At 40.0% G+C, this 19,380-nt stretch overlaps 1 protein-coding gene across 1 annotated transcript; it reads right to left on the reverse strand.

Annotated features, from left to right (window-relative positions):
- Nucleotides 1-457: 457 nt before the first annotated feature.
- LOC108423898 (polypeptide N-acetylgalactosaminyltransferase 5) lies at nt 458-16,732 on the reverse strand. Its single transcript, XM_017691526.2, has 10 exons — nt 14,518-16,732; nt 10,197-10,363; nt 8,629-8,748; nt 7,695-7,830; nt 6,136-6,255; nt 5,656-5,773; nt 4,577-4,906; nt 4,143-4,223; nt 3,837-3,986; nt 458-2,128 (listed from the first exon to the last, which is right to left on the reverse strand). Exons 1-10 carry the CDS (start codon nt 16,212-16,214, stop codon nt 1,976-1,978), a joined length of 3,072 nt encoding a protein of 1,023 aa, XP_017547015.1. The 5' UTR covers nt 16,215-16,732; the 3' UTR covers nt 458-1,975.
- Nucleotides 16,733-19,380: the final 2,648 nt, after the last annotated feature.

The following is a 19,380-nucleotide window of genomic DNA, read 5'->3' on the forward strand; positions in this document are numbered from 1 at the left end:
AGCTAGGCTGGGTTTGTTGCAGAATTTTTTTTACCAGATTTGGGTTGCAGGGCTGTACAGTAAGCAGGCACTTTCCTGAATTACAAAGATTCAACACTTCCTGTTCGGAATTACTGGAAATACATGATTGGTAGAGTCAAAATTTTAATAATCAGTATGAATAGAGTTATTCTTGTTTACCATAGTCCATAAATTGGACAAAAATGGTTGATAGTACATAATAAATGCCTTGTTCTTACCCTTACATGATAATACATGCCTATGTTAACCTTTTTTTGTCTTCATAGGAAAAACAGACACAACACTGAAAATTGTTCATCATACAGCACAGATAAAATTTTAAAGAAATAGTTCAATCTTTTAATAAATTTAAATCAAAATCAAATTTAATTTGTTCAAAACACCTCTAACAGCCCCCCATAACATCCCCCTAACCCCCCCCCCCCACCCGAAGGAAAACAAAAACAACAGAAAAACCTTCTTAAAAACATTGTAAACAGCTCCCTCTAGTGCCACAAGGGTAAATTATCTCTCAAATTTGGGGCAATGCATCACTGTAAACAACTGAATTATCAAAACATACAATGCTTGTACCAAAAGAAACCACTATGTGAGATGCACCTGTATGTACGTTTTAGTGCATGTTGCATGAAGTAAAAACACATGCATAAAAGAGAATCATAAACAGTGTGCAGGATACAGAAACCTGTACTGAGGTATTCAGAACACATGGGTATTCCTGGAATTCTACTTCTTACAAATAAGATTTATGCAGTCTCTGAAGTTAGGTATTGTCATCTGGTCTTGGAATTGTTTATACAGATTAGAGGTTTTCAATCCAGTCCTCCAGGCCTCTAGCCAACCGACATTTTTACCGAAATCCAGCTCCCAAATCTCCTTCCACGTCATTAACATTCCATAGCCCTTGGCTGTCTGACTCCAGGGAACAGAGGTGAGTAGTAACTTGCTTGAGTTTTATGTGCATCTTTATAACACTGATTTATTTTAATGAACTTTTCCATTTTAGAAATTTCGCCAATTCAGTCAATTCTTTTTTTTTGGAGGCTAATTTCATTCTGTTCTGTTGGGTCGGCTTCTGGACTACATTAAAACTGCTCTAGCTTTCTAATAAGACTAATAGGACCAAACAGGAGAATAATAACACCCAACAAACTTCAGTTTGTGCGCTGAAAGATGCCGGATGTACAAAGAAGCGCTACTGCAATTATACAGAATCCAGTTTCTGATCTGATACCTTTTCACTGAAGTTCCTGAACTGTTGGTAACCAGTTTTACTTGTACTTGGGTCATTTATTGAAGTAACAACATATAATATAGTTGAGGATTTCAGGCTACTCTACCCACGGCTGCTAGCAAGTTTGGAGCCACAATAGAACAAAAATAACAGCAGGCAAAGTGAAAGGAATTGTTTGAATAGAGCAAACATGATCCAACTTATTTACTAAATTGGTCTTTTTCCATCTGAAGCTGGCTGAATGGAGTTGAAGTGGATCCAGTAATCTTTATTGTTCCCCATTATTGATGAATTATCACATTTGTCTATGATTTGTTCTTTGGCGTACTACAAACAGTACACCGTACCTCCTACTTCAGGCACTTCAAATATTTGTTTGCCACAACAAACACAGCTATAGATGTATAAAATTCAAAGATGTCTAGTGTCTAAAAAAATAAAGAAAACAAAACAAAACCATGACTTTGTGGATTAGCTGCCCACAAAATTATTCCAGACCACTTAAAAAAAGAAAAATATCAAAACATCTACCCCAAACAAAAACATTGCACAAACCCTTAAAACATCCCTTGTACCGAAACTACACAAACTCTACGCATGCATCTCTCCATCATGAAAAAACCCATGTAACATGTCAAAATGTTTTCATCCTGACAAAGCGAGATAAAAAACGTGGTCCACTGAGTCACATGGAGGCAGGTGAATGCGTCTGTGTGAGGCTCACTGTGCATAGTAATGTGTGAACTGCCATTTCTGGAAGGGGCTGGACGTATCACATGCCTTCAGATACACGCTGTCGGCTTTAGGCCCTCCCTCCAGACACACCCTCTGGAACATACCTCTGGGGGAAACCTCTGCAATCAGATGCTCTGGCTGAAAGACATACACATTGGAAAGGCAAATGACACACCTGTGGGAAAAAATCTGAACAACGGCCCATATTTAGTTAAGAACCCATACTCTATATTTTTATGTATCTTATTTTTCTTCCCCCGAGGTTATAACAATTATGTGGTTTTATGTACCAAAAACAGCAATAATTTATTTTTACGTGACCATTTTCTAGAAGTGGGTGATATGACAAAAACACTTCAATTTTCACAATATTTGTCAGACATCTGGTAAGTACGAATAGAGAAAAAAAGAAACAGCGTGTACTATGTTGCACTAAATCTAGTTAAAAATAACAGATTTTTACTCTTATAGAGAAACATGCAGTCGGACAGTGTTCTTCAATTTTTGTCAACACATTAATTTAAAACAAAGAAAAGTTTTTCCAGGATTTGCGCCTTTTAAATTTCCCAAAATAAGAGCACTGTTCTACATTTAGGCTTCATCAGTTCATGGAATTCTATTCAGTGCTACAAAAAGCTGTGCCCAGATCAGCATTCTTACTCTAATACGTTGTAAATATGGAAGAGGGCCATTCACAAGCATAGCTTTTAAATATTTCAAGTGTAGTATTAAAGTATTAGAGGTTCAAAAAAGTGTATTCAGTGCAAAACTGTATTGCCAATTATTTATCACCATCAATGATCAAAAGTAGGCCTATAAGTGCACCCAATCAGAGTGAAGTAAGCAGCAGGGACAGGGAGGGTGTTTGTGCCTTGTATGCTCTCACCCTCAAATAACTGGGCTTTTCCTGAAGTGGCTTATAAATGCTAAGTGTTGTGGTTTTTGTGACTTATTTTGTTAGACCAATTAAACTGATCTCCTTAGTATATACTTAGTATTTTGCAGCTTCAAGACATTTTGAATATATAAAATAACAAAAGTTGCCTCGAAAACATGTATCATTAGGCCCTTTACATCTTCTGACTAGCCCAGTATAAGAGAGTCTTGATAAATGTATCATATAGAGAAAAATAACAGCTATAGTTAATACTACAGGCCTTCCACCTCACAGAAAGTATGATTTAAAGCCCATGTGTCTAACACAAGGCCCATGGCCCAGATTAGGCCCACGACACAGTCCTATCCAGCCCGCGAAAGTATTTACATTTTATTACATAATATTAGCTCATTTCACAATGCACTGCACTAGTCCCCCAGCATGCCCTGCAATGTCTGAGTTCTACACAGTTCCACACAAGTTATATCACCAAATAACTAATGCATTTCAGCCAATATGAACACCTAATGTCAGCTCATGTCAGTGTTCATGAACTTGCAGCAAAGAAAGGAAGCCAGGTTCAAGCAGACAGGTTGGTTTAAAAGACTGGGGACATAAATATGTTTAATATTTCAAGTATTTATGTAATATTTCAAGGACTACTACAAGTGTCTGTATTTTACTTCAGAGGTTTTTGCGTATTATGAATAAACAATGGTCAGTTCAAGTTATAACACAACAAAAGTTTAAATGAAATAAATCCATTTTTTCTTTGACCCACAGATTTGTTGATTTTTTTAATATGGCCCTTTTAGCAGTTGAGTTTGATATCCCTGTTTTAAAGCATGATCTTTAAAGAAATACTTGTCACCTAAACGCTACCTAAGATGCTACTACTGATCTTTATAAAAAACTCATCACAAACTGCTGTGGATAAGGCAATCTTGTTGTTTTTCAAAACAAACATACCAGGACTTTATTGGCTTTATGCAGCCAGCGAAGGTGTGGCTTAGTGTTGTCACATTGTTCCATGGTCATGCCTGTTCCTGTCCCCAGTGGAGCCACACAGAATGCGTTCTGGCGGACTGTTCTTACCCAGCTGTAGTTGAAGTGCTGGCTCTGAAAGACAAGACCAACAGTTGGCAAGTTGTAAGCCACTATACACAGCATTCCATCACTTTATGTCTCATGGAGGTGAACGATCCCATCACAAGAAAAACATTAAAAGAGGTCTGGATGTAGAGAATTATAAGCACATCATGGGGTTGAGATTACCTGCTTGCTAAGATCACAGATCTCAAAAGATAAAGAGCCGTTGTTCAGTGCCAGACATTTGCGGGTGCCCACATTGAAAACCTACAGGAAAAGAGTTGATAAGTCATCATTACACTCAATGTGACAGAGAGCTGGGTTACACTGGGGTTATAAAAGAAAGGGTTCTTCTTTGGCCCAGATTCACTGAGACAAAGGCTTCAATCAAATCACGAGGAGACTCAGACTGACAGGGGCTCTTGTAAACATTAAACCCTTAACAAAGACTCAGTTGTCTCACTCTGAGAAAAACAAAACAACTGACCTAATTACATGTACTGGACATGACAGAAGATGCACGGCATTTTCAGAGATAAACATAACAACTGAGAATTTGGAAAATGGTAGCAATTCCCTAAAAACCTATAAATTTTTGTTACTGCAATTACTGCACTTACCAGGCCTTCAGCTTTGACTTCCGGTGCCTCCAGCTCAGGGTAGACGTTGTCCAAGTACCATTTAAAGCTCTTGCACTTGAGTTTCTCTCGCAACTGGATCTGTGCTGTGAGGTTTCCAACGTCTATCACATTCTTGTCCAGCAGATGTAGGTAGCCATAGCCATAGAACACCTCTTTATATTCGTCCAGCCACACCTCCGCCACTCGCGCCAGGTTCCGCTCCACTGTCTTCTGCCGGTCTTTGGGAAATTGATATGGGTTCTCGCCACGGAAGATATGGCCCACACGAGAGCACGGGATTATCTCAATCTCACCACCACACATCCAGATCTGATGAAAAAAAAGTATATATTTATTTAGTATATTTATATTTATACAGAAGTATATCTGTATAGTGTAGACTGTAATACCGTGGGGCCAGCATGTATATGAAGCAATCAGCATCAAAACATGCCCTACATAAGAAACCGGTTTTGTTTAAACCAAGGGGCTAACAATGACAATATGTTTATGATTATATGACCAAATATGATGGGCTACTGAAAATTCAACATTCTAGTTATATTTATCACTCATTATTAGCCCAAAATTAAACATAAAAGCCATAAGTGGAGCTAGCTTTAGCTCAGTGCTGAGTAGTTCTCAAAAGCAATCACCATTCATGACGTCCTTCTCTATAAATTTACGTCAGTGGGTCATTTCCTCACACCTCCACACATCACTTTCTCAGGGGGAAAATGGTCAAAATAGTTTGTGTTATCACTTATGAATGTTTGCTTGCAATGTGGTACATCACTGTAGCTGTATCAACTATGGTTTCAACTATGTATCAACTATGGTTTTACATTACTAAAACTATAATTCTAAAAATCAATAAAAACAGGACTGTATACCATATAAAGTCTTCATTATTCATGCCAATGTCATTTCAAACTGCATATAGCTTTTTAAAATGACATTTTGTAGCACTGGGTGTAGCACACATGAACTTCAGTCCTAACTTTGCTTCCTACACACTAATACAGTGGTGCAGAGAGTGTCATATTGAGGTTTAAAAAATGGTTTCATGGTTGCTTTACCTTGAATGAGATCTCCATATTCTCCCCTCCCCACACATCCAGGCCTGGGTCATAAGCTCCCAGTTCATAAAAATACTTCTTATCTATAGAGAATAGACCTCCTGCCATCACAGGACATCTGGGAAATAAAAGCAAATACACACAATGAAAAAGGTTTTGCAGCAGATGGCAGTCGTGCTGAAGTTCTTTCAGTGTGACGACGAGCTCTTCCACCCAAGGAACAGGCAGTCAACTGGGCTTCTATGTTCAATAGCAAGGCAAATGAACTGCATTTGGTCACAGTAAAACCAAATATTACACTACATACAGTGTATGTGTAATATTTGCTTTTACTCTATAGAGTTAAACATAAGGTTAAATCAGACTCGTTAATGCTGCAGCTTTTGATTAACAATGGAATAAACTCAACTGAATCAGTTACATTAATTGAACTACTTAAATAATCACAGTTCAGATGTCAGAAATGTCAGGAAACATTACCTGATGGGGTCCGAGTCCTTCATGTGTTTCTTTTTGACGTAGTCCTCTGGTAGCGTGCTCCAGCCGAACACTAACGGCCATTTGAAAATGCCTCTTTGGAAACTGTCCACCAGCACGTAACTACAAAATATATGAATATACTTTCAATTGATCATTTTTCTAACTTTTGACAAATATTAAATGCCTAACTATTAATGTGAGCCAGCGGAAACCCTTATTGGCTGGTGCACATTTACATTTGCATTCGTAAACCAGGACGTTATATAGTCAGTGCCTTTTCTTAAAGACATGTTCTGTGTTTAAGTTTGACGTGTTTGCTTCTTTAGTTTTGCACTAGAGCTATGAGGCTAATGTCACTAACATGTTTGGGACCTCAAAGCTACCCATTAGCGTTAAAAACTGCACGCCTGTCACACAATTGACTTAAACCGCACTGAAATGTTAAGTAACCTCAAATAGGCTTGCTAATGTTGTTTCTAAGACTGTATGAAAATGGCCAACAACATTTTGTTAAATATATTGGCAACACTTTATTTGGACTGTAGATGCTTAGTCCATTTTTAACTTTCAACTAAATATCTAGTAAATGCAACTGAACTTTAAGTTGCATGTGAAGTTTGTCCCTAACCCTAAACTTAACCCTAACCCTAACCTCAAGGCAAAACCTAAACCTACTCCTAGACCTAACATTAACCTTTATGCTGTTAATAATCAACTGATTATCACCAGAACAATTGCCAATAATATAAGTTTCTGTAGACCATTTATAGGGGACCATCCAAATAAACTGTGACCAATACATTTTTGCCTTTATTTAAATTTGTTATTATAGTTTTCGAATTGTCTGTAACTGTAAGGTTACAAATATAACTAAATATACATAAACTGAAAAAAATACTGCTGGGATAGGCTCCAGCATCCCCCCGCCACCCTGACGGAGAAGCGGCTTAGAAAATGGATTGATGGTTGGATGGATGGATGAAAAAAATAATACTGACTTCTCTGTTTTGCATTGTACTTTGCATGGACCAATGTTTTTCAAAAATGTATTTCAAATCAACAAGATATTAAATCATAACTGTATATAATAACTCTCGCCAGGACGAAACAATCTGAATGAAACAACATGCAATGTGCTCAACAGTATATGGAGCTTCGAACAAGCCAGGATGCCCCTTCATTGAAGCGATGAGGTAGGCGCTGAATATACGTCGCAACGTTTAATCTCTCTAATGCTTGATGATACGTTCAGGAACATGGAGCATGTCAAAATGTGTCTGGCAGAAAACGGAGATCACCTTCAGCATCACAGGTAATGCAATCAATTACACATATATCAAGGTATGTACCACATTCTTTTGTTTCAGATTGCTTCAACCTAATGGGAATTAAAACAGAACATTTAGGGCCTCTTTCGTATGAATCTCCCTGCAGTTTCAGTGAAAAAAAAAACTGAAAATATAAACTTCAGATACTAAACATGTCTTGACAGATTGACTACATTTAGCATTTAGGGTAAGTGTGTCACCACTGAAGAAATGTGAATTAGGCCCTGTTACCTCATGTCCTTGTCGCTGATGACGTCAATGACAGGGCAGACTACTTTCCTGCGGTCATTATAGAGCCTCTCCAACAACGGCTCCAGCCAGCCCACATTACACTCGACATGGGAGTCCAGGAAAGTCAGCACATCGCCTGCACATAATGTAAACAAACTGCTATAGCCAAAGACATTGTAGACCAGGGGCCTGTCTCTCAAAGCAACGTAGGTTCTTGACTAAAACTCAGCTTTACAAATACTAACAAGTGGAACCATGGTTAACTTGTTTTATGACGGTGGTTAACAGTCTTTTCTGTTCACCTAGGATTAATCCCTGTGTGGAATCGCACTACATACATATGTAGAATGTAAACAATAAATGGCAGTAAAAAAAGAAACAGTCACCACTGCCACATCCTAGTGCTTACTAGAGTAATAACTGCTTTAATTTCTTAATGTCTTTGTAATATGATTTGCTTCCTTTGCTAAAACATATTCTTCATGTGACTGCTGCCCCAAAACTAAGGACAGCCTTCATCTGAAAGCAGGTCTAAAGCTTGACCCCGATTGGTCCAAGGGCTGTTTATGATCCGAAATCCAAGCCTACCCTGGAGAAAATCCACAATTATATCAACCCAAAACTAACTGGCTATGCAGGAAATCCTGCTTTGTGACACAGGCTCCAGGACAGGTTTGCATAGGAGGAAAGGACTTGCTGAAACTTCACAGAGGATAAATAACAGGATGCACTGCAGTGCTAAACAATCTGTGTGTCTTGGCATTTGCATGTGTTTGTATACATTTGTGTGTATTTACATTCTCGAGAAAGAAAAAGAGCATTTTGTTTGTGCACGTCTGTGTGTTTGAGTATGAATTTCAGTCTGTGTAGGAGAATGTGAAACAGTGAGGTTTTGTATGTATGTTTTCATGCTTGCCTGCTCGCACGTATTTACCTTTTGCTTCAGCAGCTCCAGCCAGCCTCGCTCTGATCAGCCCCTGTCTCTCTTTCAAGCGGATAATGCGCACTTTGGGGAACTGAGACATGTAAACATCCAGCTTTTCCTTCAGATAGTCTACAACACACCGAGAGAAACAGAAAGACTGCAACCAATCTTTGCTTCATAACAACTGATTCTCTATACCATTACTACATGCATTACTCCACTAGTCACTCCACTACATTTCAAAGTCAAATACCTTACTTTTCACTCCACTAGAAAATGCAAAATGCTTTTGGACATACCAACCCAATGCAAGCATATGGTTCAAGATCAGTGTAGCAGCGTAAAATTTTGGGAGAGTCTATTCAACCTAAATGATGACCTGACCTAACCTAACTTCGTGTAAATGGACCAGAATATAGAAATATGTCCACATATGCAGTTATTATAGTTATTATAACACATATCAGTTGTTACTGCTAAATTACCCACGCCCACATTTTGTTTTTAACTTAATCTTTAACTTAAACTTAAATATAATGATAAGTATGATAAAGATAGAAAGTAGGGCTGAGTGATTTGGGGGGGAAATGTAATTGTGATAAATTAATAATTAAGCTCCAGGCCTTTCCACCTCGAGAAGACCAGCACATCCATTTTTTCAAGATTGAGGCTTAATTGATGAATGTAGTGTGCCAGACTGCCAGTTCAGCTGTGTGGTAATAGTAATAATAATAATAATAATAATAATAATAGCAGCTTCATAAAGCACTTTTCATACCAGTGACAGCTGAAAGTGCTTTACAGACAGGTGGTAAAGTTTAACAGTAACAGAAAATATTAAAGTTGAGTTTGATTTAAAAAAAAGTTAAGGGTATTAATTTAAATCATATGAAGCAACAACAAAGAGCACAAATAAATACAAAAGGAGAGGTAGAAATTTAATTAAAAGCTAGAGATCCATTCTGAAATTCTTAAAACACATACTGAGTGATACAGTTCATAAACATAATAACTGACAGACGCCTCCCTATGTTTTGTTTATTTTAAGGAAGGTCAGAATCCGCAGATCTATGATCATTTTAAAACCTATCCTCAAGACTACAGGGAGTCAGTGCAGTTCTTTTAAAACGACAGTGATATGATCCTTTTTTTGCTCGTGTTAGGATCCGTACAGCTGCATTTTGTATGAGGTGTATGAGACTGTTTTCTCCAGTGAGATAAGCACTACAGTAATCAACTCTGCTTTGAGTTTAAGTTTCTCTGTGTCGCACGGAGGCAGAAAAGGCTGAACTCTAAGGATATTTCTCAAATGACAAAAGCTACTGCTTACATGTGGGATAAAACAGAGCTCAGATTAAGTTAAGATTACACCCAGGTTTTGTACATTGGTTTACTTAAAACTTGTTAAATCAATGTAACAATATATAGGATATATTTAAAATTGCACTCTTTCAAAGTGCAATTCTGATATACAACGATCAACTAACTGATTGCCTAGTTGCAATCAGAGGCAGTTTTCTATTAGCTCTAACTGAAGGGAAATCCCACCCATACCCTTAGCTTTTGTTTCCACACACCTTTGGTGCTGGAGTCGTCCACCAGCAGGACCTCTTTGAGTAGGTGAGGAGGCGACCTGTTGAGAACGCTGTGGACGGACCGAAGCAGAGTTGACCAAACCTCATCCACAAAACAGAAGATCACGCTGGTTGTGGGCAGGTGATCATGTACCAGGTTCTCTGAGCATCTGCAGAAGAGGAGAGGAAGGTGAAGTAGATGAAAATCATAGATCAGTGATTCACATATATGCACTGTGTTGACTGCTATATTATATAAAATAAAAAAATAAATAAATACATTTTATACTTAAATCCTTTCCTTATTTAAGACCAAAAAACATTCCTTCAGTGTCTCTGTGACGCCTATGGTACATACTGTGTTTTAGTGTTGTGTTTATCTGCTTTTGTTTTCTGAGCACCAAGGTGCCTGGAAGGCCTCTAGATTATGTGAGGCTGTTTGAGGCCTTGAACATCTGCAAGGTCACTGAAGTGACTCATGAGAGGCCCACATGGTCACAATCATAGCGAACTGAATGTGACCAATGACACTCAACCTAATTGCAATTTTTTTTTCGTTATGTCTGTGACGAATTTTGTCTTAGTTAAAGGGACACTCCCTGAGCAGGCTATGAAAATCCTCTTTTGATGATGTATTAAAGGTGGGCGGAAATACTAAAAACTGCTTTAGGGTGGATTTTTGGGGGCAAGCAGTTTGAAATGTGTTAACAGCTTCTTAGCAGTAATACAAGCTATGCACAAAAGTACACACACCTGCATGCACACAGCCCTTGAGCACTTTGTGTATGGCCCCCAAACACATTGTAGTTTTTCCAAAGTTCTTCAAGATACAGCATCAAAAGGGGTTTTTCTAGTCTGACTAGTGTCTATTAAAGCTTCTCTGTTCAGTGCACGCTGTTTATGGGGAGATATGATGTGTTGAGATGACTTTTTTCTTTTGTTTTGGTGCCAGACTTTAATCAAGTTACCTTTATTGATTATTTACCCATTTGTTGTTATTATTAATATTATGCTTATTTCTTAGCCATAATATATGCTTGAAAGGTTGCAAACTCAGCCCCTATGTTTGTCTCTGGTAGGGTGACCCTATTTTTAAATTTAAAAAAAAGGGGGGCACTGAGGGCAGGAGAGTGGCACAGGGCAGACTGTAAACAGCCAATGTCAATAAAGCAAAGCCAAACATTTTAGGTCACTTAAACATCACAGCCAGATGTGTTTTAGGTCCCAAAAAGAGGACATGTGCAGGAAAAAGAGTCATGGTCTGTTTATCGATGCTTCTAGTAACATCTATCGTCATTAAAGGTTGAATTATGCTGCTAGAAAAACAAGTTTACAAACATAAAAAGCAAACTGAAATATCAGTGGCAGCTGCTACGTATACCAACAATATAATGTAACATTAAAATGGCTCCTAAATAAAGATAGTTTAAAAGGCCCATATAATGGAAATGCTAATCTTCCTCACTGTTTGAAATAAGAGTTTGGTGTAGGATGTGAAACACTGGTAAGATTTCCAAACAGAATTCCAATTCCAACTCATTTTGTCACAAAACCCACTTAAAATATTTCTGTTTACTCAGTTTGAAGTGATAAGGGCTTTTCCAGCTAAACAGCCAGTCAGAGAGTTCACTTACATACGTCATTCTTAAAACATCATGGTACTGATCTCCTGCTGTGTGACCAGGCTGAATCGCACTCCTCTCGTCAATACACACTGAGCAATGTATCGTAACCCGCTACTGTAGCTCTCACAACGTTCTTAGACTGTATATACTGCTGCTCCTAGTTACGTTCATACTCATTGTGCTTAAACTACATCACACCATTTAGTGCAGTACCTGCTTTCATGTAAATACAATATGTCTTATATGCTTAAGTAAATATGTTATTTGACATACATACATTGTATTCCTACTATCGCATATTTTACTGTAATTTATGTCCATTCGTACTTCTGCTTAATATATGTAAGTTTATGTGCAAGTACAGTGGGTTGCAAAAGTATTCAGCCCCCTTGAACTTTTCAACCTTTTGCCACATTTCAGGCTTCAAACATAAAGATATGAAATTGACATTTTTTGTGAAGAGTCAACAACAAGTGGGACACAATCGTGAAGTGGAACGAAATTTGTTGGATATTTTAAACTTTTTTCAATAAAAAACTGAAAAGTGGGGCGTGCAATATTATTCAGCCCCCTTGCTTTAATACTTTGTAGCGCCACCTTTTGCTGTGATTACAGCTGCAAGTGGCTTGGGGTACGTCTCTGTCAGTCTTGCACATCGAGAGACTGAAATTTTTGCCCATTCTTCCTTGCAAAACAGCTCGAGCTCAGTGAAGTTGGATGGAGAGCGTTTGTGAACAGCAGTTTTCAGCTCTTTCCACAGATTCTCGATTGGATTCAGGTCTGGACTTTGACTTGGCCGTTCTAACACCTGGATACGTTTATTTGTGAACCATTCCATTGTAGATGTTGCTTTATGTTTTGGATCATTGTCTTGTTGGAAGATAAATCTCCGTCCCAGTCTCAGGTCTTTTGCAGACTCCAACAGGTTTTCTTCCAGAATGGTCCTGTATTTGGCTCCATCCATCTTCCCATCAATATTAACCATCTTCCCTGTCCCTGCTGAAGAAAAGCAGGCCCAAACCATGATGCTGCCACCACCATGTTTGACAGTGGGGATGGTGTGTTCAGGGTGATGAGCTGTATTGCTTTTACGCCAAACATAAGTTCGATTTTGGTTTCATCTGACCAGAGCACCTTCTTCCACATGTTTGGTGTGTCTCCCAGGTGGCTTGTGGCAAACATTAAATGAGACTTTTTATGGATATCTTTGAGAAATGGCTTTTTCTTGCCACTCTTCCATAAAGCCCAGATTTGTGCAGTGTACCACTGATCGTTGTCCTATGGACAAAGTCTCCCACCTCAGCTGTAGATCTCTGCAGTTCATCCAGAGTGATCATGGGCCTCTTGGCTGCATCTATGATCAGTCTTCTCCTTGTTTGAGCTGAAAGTTTAGAGGGACGGCCGGGTCTCGGTAGATTTGCAGTGGTCTGATGCTCCTTCCATTTCAATATGATCACTTGCACAGTGCTCCTTGAGATGTTTAAAGCTTGGGAAATCTTTTTCTATCCAAATCCGGCTTTAAACCTCTCCACAACAGTATCTCGGACCTGCCTGGTGTGTTCCTTGGTCTTCATGATGCTCTCTGCGCTTTAAACAGAACTCTGAGACTATCACAGAGCAGGTGCATTTATACGGAGACTTGATTACACACAGGTGGATTCTATTTATCATCATCAGTCATTTAGGTCAACATTGGATCATTCAGAGATCCTCACTGAACTTCTGGAGTGAGTTTGCTGCACTGAAAGTAAAGGGGCCGAATAATATTGCACGCCCCACTTTTCAGTTTTTTATTTCTAAAAAAAGTTTAAAATATCCAATAAATTTCGTTCCACTTCACAATTGTGTCCCACTTGTTGTTGATTCTTCACAAAAAATTACAATTTCATATCTTTATGTTTGAAGCCTGAAATGTGGCAAAAGGTTGAAAAGTTCAAGGGGGCTGAATACTTTTGCAACCCACTGTATATGTATTGTTACTGTAGCACTGCAATTAAATTGATCAATAAAATTCTTTCTTGCTTTCTTTCTTTATGGCTTTCTTATTTGCTTGCTTGCTTTCTTTCCTGCTTGCTTGCTTTCTTTCCTTCTTTCTTTCTTGCTTGCTTTCTTTCCTTCTTTCTTGCTTTCTTTCCTTCTTTCTTGCTTTCTTTCCTTCTTTCTTGCTTGCTTTCTTTCCTTCCTTCTTTCTTGCTTGCTTTCTTTCCTTCTTTCTTGCTTGCTTTCTTTCCTTCTTTCTTTCTTGCTTGCTTTCTTTCCTTCTTTCTTGCTTTCTTTCCTTCTTTCTTGCTTTCTTTCCTTCTTTCTTGCTTGCTTTCTTTCCTTCCTTCTTTCTTGCTTGCTTTCTTTCCTTCTTTCTTGCTTGTTTCTTTCCTTTCTTTCTTGCTTTCTTTCCTTCTTTCTTGCTTGCTTTCTTTCCTTCTTTCTTGCTTGCTTTCCTTCCTTTCCTTCTTTCTTGCTTGCTTTCCTTCCTTCTATCTTGCTTTCTTTTTTGTTTTCTTTCTTGCTTTCTTTCTGTCTTGCTTTCTTCTACCTGTACGGTAACAAAACAGCCTGTTTAGCTGGATGTTAGAATACAGTCCTGTAATTATGACTGTGCACACAAGTGACATAATGTATGACATAATTCCTGTAATACTTATGCTTCTTTAAAACATGTTAGTAAGCATTGTTGCAAAGGACATGAATAAGCTACTCACGCTGGAGGTCTTGTGTCCGGAATGGCTCTGTCCACTGGAATCTGTTCGCTGAGGAACACGTTAAAGTAGCCTTCACTCCACCTGCGCCTGCTCTCCTCCTGCCTGTCCAGGGGCACCACTGCGGCATGTCCAAACTGCCCTATTGCACGCACGTCTCTTGGCCTGACGGTGACGTCCAGGGCCATGACCTTGTGGAGCCCAGCTGACCTCCTCACAACTGAGGCGTTCAACAGTTTCACCGGTTCTCCAGCCGGGAGTTTTCCCGGATTCAAAGCACCATCTTGCTGAGATGATTTATGCTTGTCTTCTAACAAGACTTGAGCTAGGTCATTCTTTTTGATGTGCTTATCATTTTTAAAAACTATAACACCTTTTCCCTCATGAAGTCTCTGTATAGGAATGACAGTGATGCCCTTTTTCGCACTGGCTGTTGGGCGGGCACCTTGTTTTGCTGTTTTCAGAGTGCTGTTGTTGTTGGTTTTCTTCAGCAAACCAGAGTCCACTGGTATTTTAATGTCCTGCACTTTAGTGTCCTGTGCTAGCCCCACTTTAGTGTCCTGCGCTAGCCCCACTTTAGTGTCCTGCGCCAGCCCCACTTTAGTGTCCTGCGCTAGTCCCACTTTAGTGTCCTGCGCTAGTCCCACTTTAGTGTCCTGTGCTAGTCCCACTTTAGTGTCCTGCGCCAGCCCCACTTTAGTGTCCTGCGCTAGTCCCACTTTAGTGTCCTGTGCTAGTCCCACTTTAGTGTCCTGCGCTAGTCCCACTTTAGTGTCCTGTGCTAGTCCCACTTTAGTGTCCTGCGCCAGCCCCACTTTAGTGTCCTGTGCTAGTCCCACTTTAGTGTCCTGTGCTAGTCCCACTTTAGTGTCCTGCGCCAGCCCCACTTTAGTGTCCTGTGCTAGTCCCACTTTAGTGTCCTGCGCCAGCCCCACTTTAGTGTCCTGTGCTAGTCCCACTTTAGTGTCCTGTGCTAGTCCCACTTTAGTGTCCTGTGCTAGTCCCACTTTAGCGTCCGGTGCTAGTCCCACTTTAGTGTCCGGTGCTAGTCCCACTTTAGTGTCCTGTGCTAGCCCCACTTCAGTGTCTTTGGTCTCACTGCCCTGCAATTTGACAGTTTTCTCTTCCAGAACTTCTTGGGGTCGCTTTTCTTCCCGGACAGCAGGTGGCGCTTTGGTGTGGGACGGTGCTATTCTTCCCTCTTTCTCCTTAGTTCCAGTTCTAGCTTGTTGTTGTGGCGGTATGGGGTTTCTCACAGCTGTGTCTTTGCCACTATTGTGCTTTTTCAAACTATTTTCTTCTCTCTTCTTCTCATTAACCCCCGTTCTCTCTCCTCCTTTCGGCCCAGTTAGCGTCGCGTTGTCCTTTTTAGGCTCCACATTGCCTCTGAACCTCCCAGGCTTTCTGTACACCTCAATAACTTTGGTCTCGAAGCTGTCTGACTTCTTACCCTCCCCCAGATCCGCCTGTACCTTTTGGAGGGGATGTTTGAAGTCCCTGTCCGCTACTTTGGCCCCTTTAGTAGCCTGCCTTTTGTTCAGCTCTCTTTCTTTGACGACCAGCTCCTTGAGAAGTTCAGTGTTCACCTCGCTGATCGACAGCTTCAGCGCTGCCATGTCAAACAGCAGCCAAACTACGGAGGCCACGAAAACAAACGCAAAAACCCGCCCGCTGCCCCTGAAATACTTTCTGAGCTTCATTTTTTGGTCTCGATAAGACAGACAATCCCGCTCAAATCAAGCCCACTCACAGGACAGAGGGTGACTGAATTAGGGGACTAGCTAACTTACATGGATACATGACTGCGTGGCAGCATCTCCCTCTCTCCCACAGCTCCAGCTTCTGTGGCAGTTCTCCATTTCTACTTCAGCAGAGCAGTGAAAGGCGAAAAAACACAGCAAAGTTGGCTGAATTCAGACCAACTCACCAAGCCATGCCATCCCCCTCCTCCCCAGCCCCACGCCGTGCAGGTACAAGGTAGGGTCCCATGTTACAGCGTAGCTCGGCGCTTCCTTACAGGCAGTCTTCAGCTTTAAGGCTGCTCGGAGGGATTAAGTTGCATTAACACTTACAGCCCTACCAGCAGAGGACGAGCCACGCTGCAGTTCTGCGGTCAGAAATCAGCAGTTTAGGAGAAAGCACAGCTGGTCAGTGATCCACAACACGCACCCTGGCTACCTGTAGTTGGTAAGGATGTGGCTTATGCAGCAGTTCCTGGATCGACTGCGCAACACACACACTTTTTTTTAAAGTTACACGTAGGCCAAACCATTTGACCACGTGTAAGTCCAGATTCATACATTTCAAGGCGCGGTTTAGTTGAAGTGAGAAACAGAATAATTTATATTTTACATAAAATTTACATTTAAATATGAGAAAAGTGAGATTTCACATACATTATTTTGTGTTATTGTTCCAAAATGTATAACCAACATTAAAGCACATTAAACAAACAAGCAATAAATAAATGCCATTTTTGCACATCGCTGCTGACTTTACAGGAGAAGGAAAAAACAGACTTTACTTTTAATGTAAGTCAATGGAACCAGACATTTTTCCCAGGTCATTTTGGATATTATTTTTGCTCCATCCTTCATGAAGTTCACAGACAATGTAAAGGCCATCAGGCATTTTCAAATCATGTCGACACCTGAAAACTGGCACAAATGGAGAATTTTGTTCTGACAGCAGCAGCATGATCAAATGGATACCTATATAGATCAAATTCTATATAGGTAATCAATTGAAATTCTTCTTCAGCTTCATAGGCGAGAAGTAAATGTCTTAAAATTGAAAAATTGTAGTTTAATAATGTACTTGTGTACTGAACTGTGCATAATGAAGAGTCCCCAAAACCCATCACAAAGTTATGGAGCTAGGTGTATGTCTGGAGAACTGAAGTTTATTTCCTGCGCGCAGGTACCAGACGCTCAGCCAGCCAGTAAAACAGTAGACTGACACAGTTTTATAGGCTGGACTGATGCTAGCCTATACATGACCACCACAGTCACAGCACAGGCACACACAATACTGTGTATAATAACATGTACTAAACACATTACACAGCAATACATTCCTTCATTACCCGCTTAGAACGTACTATAAAATGTATGTTCTCACAGCTTAATCCGTCCATCCTTTCCTCTTACAGAGAAAAATGGCCAGTATTTTCCTCTTTCTCCACATCCTAAAGACAGGCCTCTTTTCCTTCGGTCCACATACAGACGATTGGGAAAATGAAGTGTTTCCAGGTTTATAAGGAGCTCCTACGCTGGTGTAGTTCAGTCATTAAGCGTCAGAGTAATCTGAGGCAAAGGTAAACAACAATAGCTACTGTTCCTGGTGCTACAAAGGGGAATACGTAACAGAGCAATTGCTGTAAGATCCCAAAAAACATACCTCCAAAAATGTTTATGTTTATTATTTCTAGTTTAGTTTCCTGTGTTCTGTAGAAAACAGACTTACAAATCAGGAGTTGATACACTTATTTAAAATGACTTCAGGGAAAAGGAATTCTTTTGACGTGTTGGATGCTTGCTTAGTCACACATGAAATCAGGTGTGTCCAGTTTAGCCAGTACTGTCAGTCACAGAGTGCTGGGTTACAAAAATGTCTTCATTTTAGAACCTTTTCAGCTATTGATGTGCCTGTGAATACACAACCTAAAGTGTTAAATAAACATACAATACATCAAACACCCTGATAACGGCTTAGTGCAGTTAATTTCAGAAGAAATGTTGGATCAACTGGTGTCTGCAAACTTTTGGATGTATAGTTTGCACGTCCAAATGTTTGTAAACATTTGCTTATCCACTTTCTTCTAATATCAAGGGTATTAATAGAGGTTTTGCCCCCTGCACTTTTCTGCAGTAACAGCCTTCTGAAAAGACTTTGCTGTAGATGTTGGAACATTGCTGTGAGGATTTGATTGAATGTGGTCACAAGAGCATTAGTGAGGTCAGGTACTGATGTTGGATAAGCTGGATCACAAACATCACTCCAACTCTTCTCAAAGGTATTGGATTGAGCTCCGTCGCTCCAGAGAACACAGTTTCACAGAGTCCAGTTCCTGGAGGTGTCCAAAAGTATTCAGACGCCACTATCTATTTAGTGAATTTAGCTGCTGGCAAAAGAGGCATATACAAGAATGTTGACCTTACGCTTGTGTGGCTGCTTTCTAAGGAGATTAGAATGTCTTTGTGTACGTCTCTTTCACCAGTGCTCCTTAAAGTAGCTGAGTTCACCAGTTAGAATGGGTGCCATACTTTTGGACCTATATTGTGGCACACACTAGTTGTATGTATGGATGAAAAAAAGAACTCAGTGGTTAAGGAGGCCTCTGAAGATACTGAGTTTATATACGCTTCCAGCATTGTAACGCAGACGTAATAGAGATGAAGAATGGCACAAAGATGTGAAAAGGGAAAATGAAGTTGAGATAGTGTTGTTGCAGGCAGGCCGTTACTCCATGCAGAGTGTGTGTGGTCAGATGGGAGTCTGGATCCCTGAGTGTGTGGCCTTCTCGTCCTGGCGGAGACACTTTCATAGGGGTTCTTTGGACTCATTAGCCTGAGGACAGCCCTGAGGCCTTGGGCCAATACCCATGACATTCATTAGCTCACACAGGCCTTTCCATTAACCAGTTACAGGCAGTCATCAACCTGGCTCTGTTTATGCGCTGTAGATTCACACTGACGTCATGGTGCATCTTTACTGCTTAACCTGCTTTACAGACAGGTCCAAGTAAGACCATATGACTAAGTAGTCCAGTGTGTCTTTCTTCTCAAAATCTCACATTTTCTTTCCCTCTTTCTATGATTATGAATAATAATTTCAAAATTCAACCCCTCTCCGTTCTCATATTTG

The sequence above is a fragment of the Pygocentrus nattereri genome, chromosome 6, assembly GCF_015220715.1.
Source record: "Pygocentrus nattereri isolate fPygNat1 chromosome 6, fPygNat1.pri, whole genome shotgun sequence".
Classification (NCBI taxonomy): Eukaryota; Metazoa; Chordata; class Actinopteri; order Characiformes; family Serrasalmidae; genus Pygocentrus; species Pygocentrus nattereri.

Coding starts and splice junctions, on each gene's coding strand:
- LOC108423898 (XM_017691526.2), bottom strand. CDS start 16,214: ATGAAGCTCAGAAAGTATTTCAGGGGCAGCGGGCGGGTTTTTGCGTTT. Junction 4,907..5,655: donor ATATGGAGATCTCATTCAAG/GTAAAGCAACCA, acceptor TTTTTTCATCAG/ATCTGGATGTGTGGTGGTGA. Junction 4,224..4,576: donor AAGTCAAAGCTGAAGGCCTG/GTAAGTGCAGTA, acceptor CTTTTCCTGTAG/GTTTTCAATGTGGGCACCCG.